This window comes from Nyctibius grandis, chromosome 3 (genome assembly GCF_013368605.1).
Source record: "Nyctibius grandis isolate bNycGra1 chromosome 3, bNycGra1.pri, whole genome shotgun sequence".
In the NCBI taxonomy this organism is placed as follows: Eukaryota; Metazoa; Chordata; class Aves; order Nyctibiiformes; family Nyctibiidae; genus Nyctibius; species Nyctibius grandis.
In genome coordinates, this window is record NC_090660.1 from 16,199,431 (window position 1) to 16,215,624 (window position 16,194).

At 47.9% G+C, this 16,194-nt stretch overlaps 1 protein-coding gene across 1 annotated transcript in view; it reads left to right on the top strand.

Annotated features, from left to right (window-relative positions):
* The first annotated feature begins 6,377 nt into the window (after positions 1-6,377).
* The window catches only part of DUSP22 (dual specificity phosphatase 22), a 44,884-nt gene continuing 35,067 nt past the window's right edge, over positions 6,378-16,194 (top strand). Inside the window, exons 1-2 of the mRNA XM_068397123.1 lie at positions 6,378-6,664; positions 12,842-12,875. Coding sequence (XP_068253224.1) covers positions 6,644-6,664; positions 12,842-12,875 — 55 coding nt within the window. The 5' untranslated portion in view covers positions 6,378-6,643. The remainder of the gene's footprint in view (positions 6,665-12,841; positions 12,876-16,194) is intronic.

The following is a 16,194-nucleotide window of genomic DNA, read 5'->3' on the forward strand; positions in this document are numbered from 1 at the left end:
ATAATATTGTTGTATCAAGAGCGAGCTACCAGTACAAGCAACAGTGCAAGGGCCTCAAGAGTAACTGAATGTTCTTGGAGAATGCAGTGAATATATTGGAAATGTAAGTCTTTGGATTGTGTTTTTCATAAGCAGTATTTAAGGGCTACTGTCTTAGATTTTGGCTGAGAAAACAAAATATGGAGTAGAGAACTGTAGCTTTAACTGTTTTCAATTTTCCAAACACAGGAGATCTTAAGACATATCCCATTAAGCAGAAGCTATTGGGAAAATGTCATCAACATAAAGATCTCTGCGCAGTGTTTTGGCTGGAGGCAGGCTGTGGTTACTGAATACCACACTCCACACTGAGTATCATGGGATGGTGGAGGGATGGGGAACTACCTCCTGGCACTGAGCACAGCTGCTTCTGTGGCTGATTCAAAGATTCCTGCTGACTTTGTCCGGTCACAGCCTAATGGCTCTCAACTGGTGGCTGAACATCTCAATGATGTTCACCAAGTTTCAACGGGAACTTTAAAACCGGCCTCTTTTTACTCTGAAGAGTTTTCATGGACGGTATAAGAGAAGTTCAATGGATATTATGGTCTATTGGCTTCCTGCAGAGCGGTGTTGTGAAGGCTGTGTTCCCCTAAGATTACATGTATATGAACTGGAAGCAGAGGTTAGGTTATTATAACATTATTTTTCCATTTGAGGACACTTTGACGTGCGAGAAATGAATACATAGTTAGCTTATCAAGGGAATGCATTTGGATGTTTTCGCTCACACTCAGCAATGGACTATTCTTAGTAACTAATAATATACATGTGCCCTGCAGCACGCTTTTTGATAGCCTTGTTTCTCTTCTTTAGGGATCTAATATTTTAGCATATTTACGAAGAATCCTAAATTAAATGTTTTACTCTTTTTATAACATGGCAGTTTCTCACAGTGAAAAATAAGTAGAGATGCTGCTAGAATCAATTTCTTCTTATGTATGCATTTCAGGTGAAAGTGTCAGGCTGACCTGGTAAATATGTGCAGGTCAAAGCAGTATAAATTAAGGGTTAGAACTGACTGCTATAAACATTAAAGAAATTATGTATTTTTTAACCACTTAGTGAAATCAGAATTTTCAAGGCCTATTATTTTTTCTGTCTCTGTTTTCTAAATTTTTAAATGAAGGACCTCACAGCAATCCCAGTATCTGCCCTTCATTTGCAATCCATCACAAGTTTTAAGGTGGATTCTTTTTTTTTTTAATAGCCTGAAGTACATACAAACAAAAGTAGCTGCTGGCAGGTTTAGAGACAGAGAAGTGCAGTAATTTGGTACACGGTTGCCATGGCAGCTAACCTACATCTAAATTATCCTATACGCTTTTCTCAGCCATTCTCTAGCACTGTTCCTCCTGTCTGAATGGTCAGTTTCTTCTTTTTGAAACCCGCGTTCCGCAAAGCCCTCCTTTGTGCCACTTTGGGCTCATCTGCTGGCTCAGCCCTTTCATCCTGGCGTACTCCATATTCTGTTGATATTACCCATTAATGGAAGGGGAAGCGAGAAGAGTACGAGGCAGAAGGAGATTACGGTCTTCCAGCTACTCTGCCTGTTTAGAGCAGCTTCTTGAAAGCTGATTTTTGCTGAAGTAAACCACAGTGGTAACTCCCTTCAGTTTCAGGACTTAAAGCTCGCTGCAACATCACTGATTTTGATGAAATTACTGCAGATTCACAATGACATAATAAAAGCTAAATTTGGCCTTAAGACAGTGAATTTATCAAATGATGAATAATTCTGGTCTGTGGATATATGGCAGTAAATCAGGGTTCTATCTCTTCTGTCCAGAAAACAGGCTTTGAAATGCTTTAGCAATGTTTATTACCAAGTAGAAATATTAAAAGAAAGGGCAATGAGTCCTCCAAGCTCTTTCCCTTCCATTGACCTCCTTCTCAGCACAGTTAGAAAACCAGCCCAGTGCTATTTATGGATTTTAAGCTTTCGTTATTTATTTCTGGTGAAACAGTTGCTTTCTGTCAAATCACTCTGTTTCAGCGGAAAACCATTCCACTGGCTATTTCTGACCAATCATCCTTTTTATCTCCCTTCTTGCCACCTCTGAGAACTAAGTTGTGACGCCGCTTCAGGAGAACCCAGCCCAGGTCTTATCAGTTCCTGACAGATCATGGATAGCCGACGTGCCTTCTGCCTGTGGCTGAATGTGAGCTCAGAGTTTACAGAAAGTGAGATCAGAAGACAAGAAGTAGAGAGTATTTACTTACTTATTTTTAACGTAGTAAGCTCAACATACTGTCAAAGCAGAAGTTTTGTCGAATTTTTTTAAGAAGGTTCAGTTTCAGTATCGGTTTGGTTGCTTGTTAGTTTTCAGGCAATTGCCTAGAAGACGATCACTGCTGCTGTGAAGACTTGGCACTGCCAGATACATTTGTGTGCAAAGTGAAGAAGTGGGGATTACTCAATTTATCATCCTCATATCACAAAGAAGTAGAAAAATCCCCAGATCTGTAGGGTTACAGGCCATGCTAAAGTGATCTCTCTTTTCAGGGATACTGAAAGCTATGAGATTCAGCAAGAGTTTTTTGCTCTTGTTTTCTGAGTTCATTTATTCAGTCCAGTCACCTCAGGATATCTTGCTTTTTAAAATGGACTTTCAAAATATTAAAAACAGTGCAAATACTAAGCCCAAGGAATAAGATCTTGGGAAGTGACAATGAATAAACACTTTATGATGATTTAGGCTTGCTGAAGACCTGCCCCCATAAATGCATCATGTGGTAGTTTATTAAAAAACAGCTGAAGAACTAAAACAGTCAGGTTTTGGAATAACTGGCAAGAGAGGCAGGTCTGGCAACAGTATCAGGATTCCCTCTCTAGACTTGTGGAGAGGAAAAGGAGATACTATACATCATGGTAAATGTTTAAGAGAGAAGTGGATTTCCTCCCACTGCTTTTTAATCTCGGTATGTTACACTCTCCCACTCTAATTTTGCTCTTTCACTGTAAAAGTCTGCATGCATGCAATAAAATTCTAATAAGGGAAAGCACTGCAGGCTGAAGAAGGCATCCTGAAGGGAGACACAAAACTTGAAAATAAAACAGAGAATCACACTTCCCGTTCAGGAGAATGGGAACGCGTGACACTTCCCATTCAAAAAAATGTCAGATGACTAAGTTATACACATGCTTGTATTCCATCTGTATTGTCTGATATAACAATTTCATGTGAGTTGCCCATGCACAGTACTTTTCAGGGCTCTTCGCGAAGATCAGAAATATTGTTGTTTGCATTTTACAGATGGAGAAAATGATTTATGGGGAACTGAACTGACGAGCCCAGACTTCCAGCATATTGACTGCAAAGCCTTCCAGTTACCATGGACCTCTTAGCACAACACAGATGCCTGCAGTTATCAGAGATATTATTTATTGTTTATCCTTTTGTTTCACAAAAATAAACTACTTGCTGGAGTTGCTGGCAAGGAATTCTTTCATTTTGGGGGCAGAATGTGTTTAGTAGTTATTATGGCAAGCTGTGATTCATACCTTTTGGACCTTAGTCATATTTTGCATGGCATGAGAATAAGATATATTGCATTCTGTAGAGCTTTGCCAATGAAATATGAAAGCCAATATCTGTGATAAAGCTCACTGCTCTGCTTTTCAGCAGTATTGAGGGGAAAAGGAGGGGAGAAGTGCAGTACATTGAGTCAGGTGGCTATCCTTCCTGGCCTTACAGAGAGACCACTCTGATGTTTTTGTGGCCGCTGATGACATAACACACACCCGAAACTCTGTGGAGCCTCAGGGAGGAGAAGGTTCAGGAATGGTTCAGGAGCAAAAGCAGTGTCTCCCTGGTGTTCCCCTGTTCCACTGTGAGCTGAGGCAGGGCCAGGCGTACTGCTAAGTCCAAGAGGCTGGTGGGGGTGTCATGTGGTGATCCCAAATGATCCAAGTTGAAGCATGTGTTGGCTTCCTATTGCCCTGCTGGCACGGTTCCGTGGGGGAGACCTGGGTATGCAGAATGCAGCGGGGGCTGGCTCACACTGGTTCACTTAACATGTAGCTCAGCAGTGCTCCCAGGGCCACCCAATTCAGAGCAGAAGTGGCCTAGCCTCAGCAGTCCACGCTGCTTGCTTTCCTCTTACAATCCCAGGATAAGATTATTCAGCAAACCTCTTGCTAGCACCCTGCCTCCTCGCTGGTCACTCGACACACCACTGTCACGGAAGCTGGTGCTAAAGTGCCTGCCAGCTGCAGACTGCTCGAGAGCCTGTCCTGCCTCAGCTGCCCTGGGTTGTGCTCCTCCAGCAGCACTGCTCTTGGGCATGTTCTCTTCCCCTGGAATTCAAGCCTCTGTGGTAATGACAGGGGTGTTTCAAGGCAAGAGTTATCCAGATTCTCAGGCAGTTAAAATGATGCCTTACCTCTTGTCTTTCAAGCGTGTCATTGGCTTTTGTGGGAACATTACGGGTTTTTGAAGACATGGCAATCCAATGACAAGCAGGTGGTCCTGCTCCCTGTCTCCATGTGCGCTGGTCTGACCCCATGGGGAGCGGGCTGTCACCCTCCAGCTTTCTATGGGGTTAGTTCTCTGAATGAGTTCAGTGTTGGGTCAGACAAGTATTGGGGTTGCTTAAGGAAAGGGTTACAGCTGTACCATTGAGGGTAGCATGGAGCATGTGCAACCACGTCTTTGGCAACAGCCGGCATTTGATTGCAGCTGGAGGTTGTGAAATCGTCCCCTTACAGTGTGCTTGTACTGCCTCTATGTAACAGTCCCCTATCACTCATCTATCCATCATTTCAGAGTTCATCCATCAGTTATTTGATACCTGGCTTTGATGCCTGTCGGCTTTACCCTGTTCTCCGTCTTTCACCCTTCCACTGCCTACCTTGGGCTGTAGATGCCCCTGACCTGCCCAGTCCTACCGAAGTGTGTCCAACAAATGACGTCTTGACATGACAGAGCTTTGAGTCACAGGTGACACACGAATACCCGTGTAGTTATGTTTTGTTGATTTTTGTGGGTTTTTTTTTCAGTGTAGTGTTTGTTTATGTAATGACAGTAGGATATTTTAAGTATTTCTATAAAATATTACAAAGTTGCACACTGATGCATGTATAAATGCGTAGGGAACCTGTCGGTGGCTACAGAGCAGCATCCCTCTTGTCTTTGTTTTGCATTTGAGCCACTAAGGATTTCACTTTTTTGGGGGGTGTTATTGGGCTGGTTAATGGGAGAGATCTTATGTAGTAGTGTCCTGTCCCCGTGTATTTAAACTCTGTGTATCCCTTAAGTCCTTGCCTGCACTCCCTATTATATTAACTCTTTGGAGTAAATTTCCTTCACTAACGACCACATCCCCAATCACCACACTTCCCAAAACACGTCCCTGTGGCTAGCGGCATATGACTGTATCATGCCATGTTTAACTGTGCGTCAGGGAGCAAAAGCATGGGTTTGGAAGGACTGTGCGTGGCTTTGAAGCCACACCTGGCAAGGGTCTGCAATGAGCATCTTTCTGTACCTGCGGAGGGGGTTAGCCCTGATGGCCTCCACAGGTCCCTTCCCTCCTCAGCCAGTCTGCGATGTTTCCTTCAAACTATTGGCTTTCTCCTCTCTGTTTGTCTCAGTTAAGGACACGAACATCCTTCACGTACTTGCCAGCCTGCCATGCCAGCAGCGCGGCTGGGATCAGAGAGCAGCAGACCAAGGCGGCATGCTGTGACAGGACACAGGTCGCCTCGCGAGGCCCCGCTCTCCGGGCAGCCCGGGCCTCACGCCTGCGGCCAAGCGCCTCGCCTTGGCCTGACGCCTGGGCACCCGCACGCCGGAGAGACACCGGCTGGCAAGCGGGAGGCTGCAGCGCAGCCCCGGTGCCCGAAGCCTGGTGACCCCGCCAGGCAGGCCACCGCGCCCGCCACGGCCCGTTGGAGGTCGAAACGAAACCGGTTTCGGTACCGCAGAGGCAGGCAGGCAGCACCTGCCCGCTCCGGCACCGCGTGCCGCAGCCCTGCCCTCCCCGGGCGCACCGGCAACGGGCGGTTCCTGCCGGGGAGCCGCAGCGCGGCTCTGCGGGGCGGCACCCCCAGGAGACGATCCCGACCTCGACCCTGACCCCGCCGCCGGCGCTTACTCATCCCCTCAGGAATGGGGCGAGGCCGCGCCGCGCCGGGCGCCCGCTGGGTGCCGCCGGCCGCTGCAGGTGGGGCAGGTCTGCGGCGCGGGGGTTGCCGGGAGGTGTAGTTCCGGCGGGCGCGCGGCGGCCGGGCGGCGCGGCGGGGCGGACTACAAGCCCCAGGGCGGCCCGCGGCCGACGCGCCCGGGCTTTAACCGCACGTGGGGCAGCGGGAGGCAGTTCCTGGGGCCGCGGCCCTGCGGCTCGCAGCTCCCCAGGGCGGCCGAGCGGAAACCCGCCTCCAGCCGCCCGGCAGCCAGGAGAAAGCCCCGGCCAGGGCGGGGGGAGATGCGCCTCACCCTTCCCAACAACGGCAAGCCGCGGCCATCCTTAACTAGCAATTAGCTCGTCCCCAGTCACCCCCGGCAAGCACTGTCCCATGCACGCTGACCCGCCGCCGGCAGCGCGCTAGCCGGCAGCCGACGGCTCCTCCCGCCGTGCTGGCGTGCGGGTCGCTTAAGCCATGGGGAATGGGATGAACAAGGTAACGCCGCTCGTCGTTGTTCCTGTGCGTGAGTGCATGTGCGCGGGCGAGCCGCAGCGGTGGCCGGGGGTGGCGGTCCCTGCCCGCGGGCTGTCGCGGCGCCCCCTCCTTTGTCTCGGCCCTGGGCGGCGGGTACCGCCGGGGCAGTGTGCGGACGCCCGCTGAAAAAGCAAAGGCCAGGGGAGGAGAGGCTTTTCCCTTCAACTTTGGGGGGTCCCCCGCCCCGGGGCGAGGCGGGAGTGAAGGAGACCGTGGCTGCGCCGCTCCCTCGGGGCGCGCCTCCTGCCCAGCCGCAGCGCGGGCAGGGAGGAGGCGGGCGGGCAGGAGGGGGGCCCTGGTTTCGGTGATGCTCGCCCGGGCTTCCCCTCCCCGGGCGAAGCGGGGCTGGGGGCGGCCCCGCGCCCCCAACGGTCGCTAACGGCCACCGTGCCCCCCGGCGCTGTGCTTCGGTCAGCCGCAGCGCCGGGCCCTTCCCCGCCGCGGGCCGGGGCCGGCACCGTCCTCGCCCGTGTGCCCCGCTGGGGTGCCCTGGGGGCGGCTTGGGGCAGAGCCAGCACCGCCCTGACTTGCGGCAGGACCCGGAGCGTTGCGCTGTCAGCCCGGCGCAGCCAGCGAGTGCGGGATCAAACCATTTAACTTCTCCATCGCTTGCACCCCTCGTCCCTCAGACAGGACGGCGGGCGCTGGCCCGCGCCCCCTCTGCGAGCTCCGAGGGCGCAGAGCAGCCGGCGGGTACGGGCTGTCGCTGGAGGGTTGGCCCCGGTGCTGGTGGGACAGGAAAGCGCTTGGCCCCAGTGGAGATAGCAGCAAGGAAGGAAGATGGATCTGTTTTGCAAAGGGTGTTGGCTTTTTGGCAGTGGGGGCTCATTGTAAGCGCCGATTCCCCTGGCATGTGGTGGTGGTTATCTAGGGACAAGTGTGATTTTTCTCGGTATCTCCACCTCTGTTTTAAACCCAGGTTTGAAAGTGTGGTGGTAACTAGCCTTTTATATATAGCTTACTATGAGGAACAGAAGTTGAGTCATCTCTTCTGTCTAACATCCTGCTTAGAGTACTTTGGGAGTAGCTTTGCTGTGAGTGTGGCCTCCAGCAAAGTGGAGGAGAAGAGGCAGAAATAGCTGCTCACAAGTTGTCCAAGTCTGACATCCTTGCCCCTGTCAGTCAGATTGGTGAATGTCCAGAGTGCTTAGCGTGCCACCTGGGAGGTGAAGCCTTTTTATCTTATGGATAGAGACATTGAAATAGAAACTTTAGGCAGGGGAAAGATCGGGCTGCTTAGTCCAACCAAGTTAGCAGGTAGGAGGTAGAACCTGTCTTGGTCCTTCTCTCCATCTTTGATTTCAAAGTCTGGGGATAATGTTGTGATATGTAGCCACTCCTTAGAGGTACCTTCTAGGAGTGGCCAGTTAGGAAGAAACACAGCTGGAGAGACTTCTTTTAGACTTCTGGTATGTTTGTAGTATTTTCCTGTGAGTGTTTGAAATTATCAAAACATTTAGAGGCATGGAATCTGGGATGCTTAGGTTGCGATCTGGGGGGAAAAAAAAAAAAAAAAACACAACAAAAGGGACAATTCTCAACCCTTTGAAGCTTAGCACTCTGCATTACATCTTGATATGGTACCATGTGGGCAGCAATTGGCAATCTGTGACTCTGGGCAATTTGATCATTTTAATTCTGTTAAGTGTTACCCTGACACATACCAACCAGAGCTTTTGGGACAAGCATAGCACTATGATTTTTCTCCTCCCTTTTTAAGGCTATATCCAAGAGGATGAAATGCTCAGCAGTTCAGGAGGAGCTGGCTCCTTTAAGGAGGCTACAACCACGTTGGGTACTGGCCATCAGGGTTTATTTTTGTAGGGGTCCCGCGTGTAGGTCTGGTACTTGCCACCTTCAGAATGTGCCCCTGGATCATCTGCTCCTTTTGATCTTGTGAGTCAGTGAACGCTGGAGGGGCAGGGGGAGGCGTGGAGTCATCAGTGCCGATGTTTCAGGGGTATTTGCTTGACTCAGTGTAGTCGATCAATACAAATTGCCTTAGTTTCCAACTGAAGTGTGTTTTTTTGTGGTAGAGCTACATGCAGACGGTAGGAGAAAATAAACAGCTTATCCAACGGTGGATTACTTCATTTAGGGAATCTCTTTGTACTGGTGCCAGGGGAAGAGGATTAGTGGTGACCTGTAATGGGTATGGTAAGGAAAAGCTCCAGAGATTGCTACAGCTGCTGTGGCTGCTCTTGGATGCTGAGCCTTTCTCAGTGGCATGGTCCCCTCCTAGTTTTCTGTCACATGATATTGATGTATTTCGTAGCAAATAGAAATTGCGCCTAACTTAATGTGGCCATTAGTGCTGATCAAGGGCTGGAGGCCTGGCATTCTTTTTAGGTGGGGTTTGTCTTTTGTTGCTAGTTTTCTCTGTAAAATTAGCTGTGCTTAGTTTTTTTCCTTAAGCCCACCCAAGCCTCCTGACTTTTCCCAAATTAAACTGAAAGCATTGGTTCATAAATACCCTTCTTATTTTGCTCAGAGAAGGAGAATTGGCTAGTGAGTGTGCATTGACTTAGCTACTATTAATTTTCAGTGCTTTACTGTGTGTTTTTTTTTTTTTACATCTTTTAAGTACAGGATGAGTAATGGGATTAAAAATTGTCTGTGTGGCCTGACTTGTCTTCACGCTTAATGTATAACTTTGACTTGTATTCAAAGTTCAAGTTGAAGTCTGTGGTTGAAAACTATAAAGATATTTTCCAGGAGCTGAAGTCTGGCAGCTGAGATGGTGACAAGAGATTGTAGTACTTAGATTTGTTTATCTGTGAACAGGATATGCTTAGTGAGGAGTTTCTCCTGGGTTCTAGTTCTTGTTCATCCTCTTACAGATAACTGCCCATTATTCATGCAGACTCTTCTAAAGGGGCAAGTTGAGTGTTATCTCTACAGAAAGGGCAGATAAGCCATGTTTGTTGTAGGAGTTGATTCATGAGGAACGAAAATCACTGTGGATAGTTACAGCTGATGCAACCAGTTCTATGGAAGCCAGCGAAGCTGCACCAGTTCACGTCAGCGGTGAATCCTTCTCCCTGACCCGTGCCACTCTCCCATACTGCTGGACAAGGTGAGCTCATCTGCTCCTACAGCGCCTGGCCATCTCCACAGAAAGCCTGATGAACTACTTTGGAGCACCCATCAGTACTAGCGCATCTAGAAGCAATGTTGGGCAAGGAGTTAGACACTGTATTATAAACGTGTGTCTATATAGGAGACAGCAGCAAAGTAGCCCTTTACGCCATTTTCCAGTGAGGTGTATTTTCAGAGAGGACTGATGAGAAGCATTAGCAACGGCAGCAACTATCGTCCATTGCAGGGCTCTGCCTTTGTGCAAGGTGGAGAACGTGAGCTGTTCTTGTGCGAGGTACGAACAAAGACAGGCGTTGGTGTCCTTGTCGCTTGGTTGCGCGTTGTTCTGCATCTGTTATTTAGTCCGTGGTCATTCTCTCAATGTTTCAGATGGTATAAAGAGGCTTCTGTTTTTATTCATAAAGCGGTAGTTGAAAAGTTCACAAAAACAACCACCTTATTTTTCTTCTCTTCTGACTCCCACCCCTTCTCTCTCACACGCCCCTAGCAGCCATCAGCCTTCATTTTGCACGGGCTGGAGTTGCAGTTACTGAAGGCAGTGTGAGATGATACAGCTGAAAGTTCCCAGCCGTAGTCTAGTGCCGAAGTATTAGTCAGCACGGCATGAAGATTCACTTCTTTCCAGGTAGCTTTCACCCATAGTAATGTTTCTTGCTTCTAGAATGACTAGGACAACAGGGGTAACATCTGTCCTTCGTTGCACAGTGTCCTAATTTCCTATCTAGCATACAATGTTACTTCATGATGCACAAATGCAAACTTCTGGATTTTTCTTCCTTTGCCAACAACAATCTAAACAGCCTCATTTTTGCAACCTACCAGTGTTTGTTGGTATCTTTAATTTATAATGTCTAATCTTAATGACTGTGACTGGAATTTAAGCTTTTATCCTCTCTTGAGAGCATGTATTTGATGCAGAAATAATGTCCTGGAGTCTAAAATGCTGTAGTCTGCAGTAGTGGTGGTGTGATTTGAGATTTGTGCTGCAGATAGGTAATAGTAGACAGCTATTTAAAAATATCAGAAAGGCTTTTTCCATTCTTTCATTTTTTTAAGCTTGAGGGAGCTGTCTGGGGTGATCTGGTTGGGGAAATTAGTTCATAACTTGACTCTCTTTTGCTTTAGAGCATGTTTTTTGCTTGTAGAATTTGGCCCTTAGCAATGGCCCCTGGGTACTCTGCTCTCTGGAGCACCTGCCGGCTTCTGATTCCTAGCCTGGGATGGTGGCCTTTGAGCTGCACGTCTAGCAGAGTCATTGAGTGTGCTTAAAATAATGAATCAGTCCATGAAACCGTGAGTCTTGTGCATGCGGAAAGGGACAGCAGAACGTTGTAAGGGTTCTTTTCCCGACTCGATACCCTGGCATTGGAAACTGCCCTGCTGATTTTTGCTGTTGTCGTAGGAAGGTTGAATTTCTACAAATGAAGAGGGAAGGAAAGGGGAGAAAGCTGTCTGAGCTTATCTGTGCAAAACTTACAGGCGCCTGTTTGTACAAGACTAAAGACCAGTTTTCTTGTCTAGCTGGTGCTGTCAAGCAGCCCTTAATTTGTAAGCAGTTCAGGGTACAGCAAGGGTCCCAGAGAAGTGGTCTTTCAGTATCGGTGGCAGAATTGAGCCCCGTGGTTCGAGCTGGTGTGACATGGCAGGGAGAGAGAGATCACCCAGAAAAGCGGAGAGGGAGGAATGTTTGCACAAACCAAAGCTGCAGGGAGTGTGAGAAGTGCTGCAGCCTTTCCGTTTTCTGCAAGGCTGGATAAATAACAGTGAACACGACGTTTTTATCGGATAAAAGCCCTGGAGTTAAGGCAGATCAGAAGCTATTTTGCAGGCCCTTCTGCCAGCCTGCTAACCTTTGCTTGGTAAGCTGGGTCACCTTTCAGCAGGAAGGCTGCAGTGAAGCGGAGGCTGGGGTGATAATCCTCGATGAAAAGTCCTTCGTGACTTTCGGAACTTTGCGGCTGCTGGACTGAGCGCAGTGGGTGGAGTTTTCCCTTTAAATAGCTGCGCCCAAGAGACTGTTGCTGCTGTTGTGGTGACACTTGGGTGTTGCTAAGGCTTTAGGAAGTCAGCGCTGACATATCTGTATTGGTGGTATGCTCTGCATGCACTGAAGAAAAATGGATCCTGCAGTTTCACCACCACAGTTGTGGTCTCTTCAAAGGATGTGGGCATGGGTCAGAGACTTCAGGTGGCAGAAAACAAAATTCTTAGCCAGAAAATGCGTTCGGTGTGCCTGGGGGTTTTTCATGTCCTTACTGCTGTTCCCAAATTGGGAGGGTTATGAGAGGGTGGGAGGGGTAGCACTGTAGTGTCAACTGCCTCTGTGTGTGTGTGCGCATGTGTCCTGAGACTGCACAGGCTGGTTCTCAGGCTGACCTTGAAACTCCCCAGTTAAAGTAAGTCCTGTAACTGAGACCTGTGCAGGCTTCTGGGAGTGTTGGGGTGAGTGGGTAGATCTGGGAGAGAAACAGGCAACCTGAGGACTTTCATTAATTCTCTTTCTATGTGAATACACAACTCGTAGTTTGCAGTGATTTCCTCTACGGAAGAGCCCCACAGTGCTGCACCCCTGACTTGCGCGTCTGTGTACTTCAAAAGACGTGAAGAATGCCGTTTTGCAGTGCTTTGTCCAGCTTGCTTTGCAACTTTAGGCAAATCACCTTTTCTGTATGAAGTTTCATCATTAGTTAAATGAGGGTAACTCTTATCCTGCTGCAGGGGGGCAGGGGGAGGGGCGCGTTGCGAGGCCCACCTTGTATTTGTAAACCACTTTTGCTATCCTTGGAGAGCCTCCATTACATGAGAGTCTGTGTGATTAACAACCCCCAGCTGTCAACGAAGGCTCTCAGAGCGTGGCGTACCTAGAGCGGTGTAGTTTGAGAAGGTTGCAAAGAGGCACAAAATGCTGTCAGCGCTTTTTAGATTGCATTTGACAATAGTCTGCTAAAGTAGTATGTTCCATCCTGTATGCAAATTGAACTTTGTCAAATTGTCTTACCACAAGATATCTATATTTGATACTATATTTCTTTCTCACAGATTCTGCCTGGCTTGTTCATTGGCAACTTTAAAGGTAAGATTAGTTTTATCGTTATCTCTAGGATTACTTAGCAGGGGTCTTAAGGTGTTGTTTCGCAGGCCTACGGAATTCTCTGACATCTCTGCAGCTTCTTTAACCCCATCTTGCTTCACTTCTGGATTCACCTGGTAGCACTTAAAGAAGAACTTGTTTGCTCTCTCATCCGTGTGCTGTGCTGCAAGTACTTTAAGAAAAGAAAAATGAACGCCGTCTCCTCGGAGCATGCTTCAGCTGGAATTCCTAAACATTGGCCTGCCTTAAACGATTCCCTGTGCTTGGCAGGCAAGCCTCTGAGCCAGGCAGATTCTTTGTAAGGCGTATTTCAAGACCTCCTTATAAGTAAAGGCTTAGTATGCCTCCTGCTCATTGCTTTCATTATTTTGGTTATTTATAACAACTGCTAAAGAGTTCTGTTATCACTGCTTGCGAGACTGATAGGTCTGCAGATTGCTGTCTGACCTGCGATACTTGCGCTGTCCGTGTCACGGATGTAAGATTCTATGGATTTTTTTTTTCCTTTTTGCATGAGGTTTATTTTTTGTGTACAGAAAGGCAGAACCATATTTAGAAAACACAGGAAACTTTTATGTAGACATCCAAAAAAGTGACCTGTTCTCAAAGCACTCTGTTAGCAGCAGTTCCAGCTGACTGTCCCTACCTCAGATGTAAACCAGTTGTGCCTTACAGTCGTTTTGATATGTGTGGACCCTGTATTTGCTATGCTTGGGTACAACAGCAAAGCAGGACTCATAGGGGCTACTGCGATATTCTGTCCTTCCTGGTCTGACGGATATCACAGCTGATCTGTTGAGATTGGACAACGTCTGCATTGGATTTAGATGGTGCTGCACCTCCTCTCTGCTTCAAGCCCACCATTCCTTCCCCCCCCCTCCTGAAACCTGTGAGTTAGTGGTTTTTGCCTGATTTACCTGCCTCTCGACCTGCTGACCCATGTTGCTGGTCCAGTGCTTGCTGCCCATTGGGAGGTGAAGCCGATCACCTTGTGAGACAGCCCAGAGGTACATGTGAAGTTAAAAGCTGCCTTTTGCCACACTGGGATGCAAACATAAGTACAATGGCTAGTGGGTGAGAGGAAGTTAATCGTGCCATGGTAAGGAAAATGAGAGGATGGAGGTGAGTTTATACTGATGGAATTGGGTAATGATAGGAGAAAAAAGAAAGAAAGCAGGAAAAAAGGAAAATAAGGGGAAGAGGATAGTTTTGAAAACACTTTGGACGCACCACTGCATGGGCCAGTGACTAACTAACTTGGCCACAGCCATGTTGCTTCCTCTTTTTTCTTTCTTTTTTTTTTTTTTTATTTCCTGTCAAGTAATTTAGGAGAGGGGTGGGATGGCAGGTTGTTTCATAGCGGAGTCATTTTCAAGCTGTCTGGCAGGATGGGCCTGGGGAATGTGGCTCTCAATCTGTCCCTCTCGCTGTGGCCATCCTGCTGGTAAGCCCTTGACAGTGCCCCCAGGGGAGCAAAACTCAGCCAGAACATCTGCTTCTTGGTGCAGTTCTGTTTTCAGCTGATGAACAGTTTGACCAGCCGAGGGGAGTTGACCAAGGTTGCGGAGTGAGTCAGCATCTCTGCCGATGCACCCTCTTACTTGTGCTGCTCTGGCCACTCAGCCGTGTGCCTTGCAAATGGTCCTTAAATAGTGTGTCTGGTCACTTCTACGCAGAGAGTAGGGGCGGGCACATGAAGGTGGTGTGAGTGGGCAGTGTTTCTGGGAGTCTAGCTGAAAAAAAGCAGAGGCTGAAATGCTTCAGCTACCTCCATAAAAGAGAGTAAGGATGGGTTGGCTTTAATCTCAGTGTTTGTGTTATGGAGTCTGTTTTTTAAATTGTTTAAAAGCACAAACAAATATTCGTTTATGTATTGCTATGACCTTTGCTTACATTACGTTTAATCATTATGCTCTACCATCATGAGTATCTGGTGTTATAATCTCCAATTAGCTACCATACCTGGAGAGGAAGAGAGAAGATTGATGTTAGAGTACTTCGCTAATACGAAAGCAAGCTTTTGTAATTCTGTCTTTTTTTGCATCCCTGCCCCTCAACACCACCCCTGCTTTGCCGCTTAAGAGTGACTGCAATGAGCTTCCTGTGCAGTGAAGTCATCCCATTTAGGAACAGGCTGTTGGTTAATCACCAGTGTATATTTCTGGAGGCATTTGATTACTATGTTCTGATTTGTGGCACTTTTTCAAAAAGTGACTAACGAATTTTGAAACTGCCATAAAGGGGATCGCTGACTGAGAAATACTCAGCAGCATGTACAGTTGGGATTGGTTAGAGTAGCCTGATTTGGGCAGCTGAAATGGCTACATACTTTTAAAGACATGGGTTTACAAAATTATTTCCTGTAATGCACTTTTGAGCAGTCTCCTGTTTCTTCGCCTTGAGACTGATAGCTTGAATTGAATAAAGTTGCATCTGGACAGTAAGAGGAGTAACACTGAATCCCTAGCATTGTGCGTCTCACCTGGACACAGGGTTTAGGCATCGTGGCACCCTCCGGGTCTCTGCAGAGAGGAGGGAACTTCTCCAGAAGGTGAGTCGGGGGAGTCCCTCTGCATTGCTCTGATCTGCCCTCTGGAGGAGAGCCTCCTTCCTTCCTCCAGGGACTTTTCAGGGAGCCCGGGCAGGCAGGGTTTCCATAGCTAGGTCAATATACTGTTCTACGCACACTCCTGTCTCCCTGCTGCACGGGAGACCTCTGGGGACGCTGACAGACCAGGAAGAGGCACAGTTGTTCCAGATGGTACCTTCCTGCTGAGTGAAAGCAGGATGTTAAAGATACTACACACTGTAATCCTGGAGGGCTGTTGTCTGGAGAAGGCATTCAGCAATTGTTCTGATTGGGGAATTATTATCCATTATTCAGCAATATTGCTGCTTTATATATAGGGTTTCTTACTGTCTTTTACGCCTTATCAACTTAAAACCAGTCCATGACAGAGGAAGTGCAAACTCCTCCACATTTGACTGGGAGATGAACTGAGGCCCAAGTGAAATAAATCTGTGGCAGAAATGGGAGTTGAGCTTGCTCCTTCTGGTTTGTCTGCTGCTGCTGCGCAAACCTTAAGGTGCATGGAATGAGAGGGGCTTTTGTAACCAGCTTAGGGTCTTTAGGGTAGAAAGTTATGTGTAGTCCTGATGATGGAAAGCACTGAAGGTACATACTGAAATTCCCGCAAGTCCACAGGACTTGAGTATGTCTCTGGAAAACTTTCCTGAAAAAGCACAGATCTCAGCATGTGCTTGTTATCTTGCAAGAGCTATAAGCTTGATCCTGCTCATC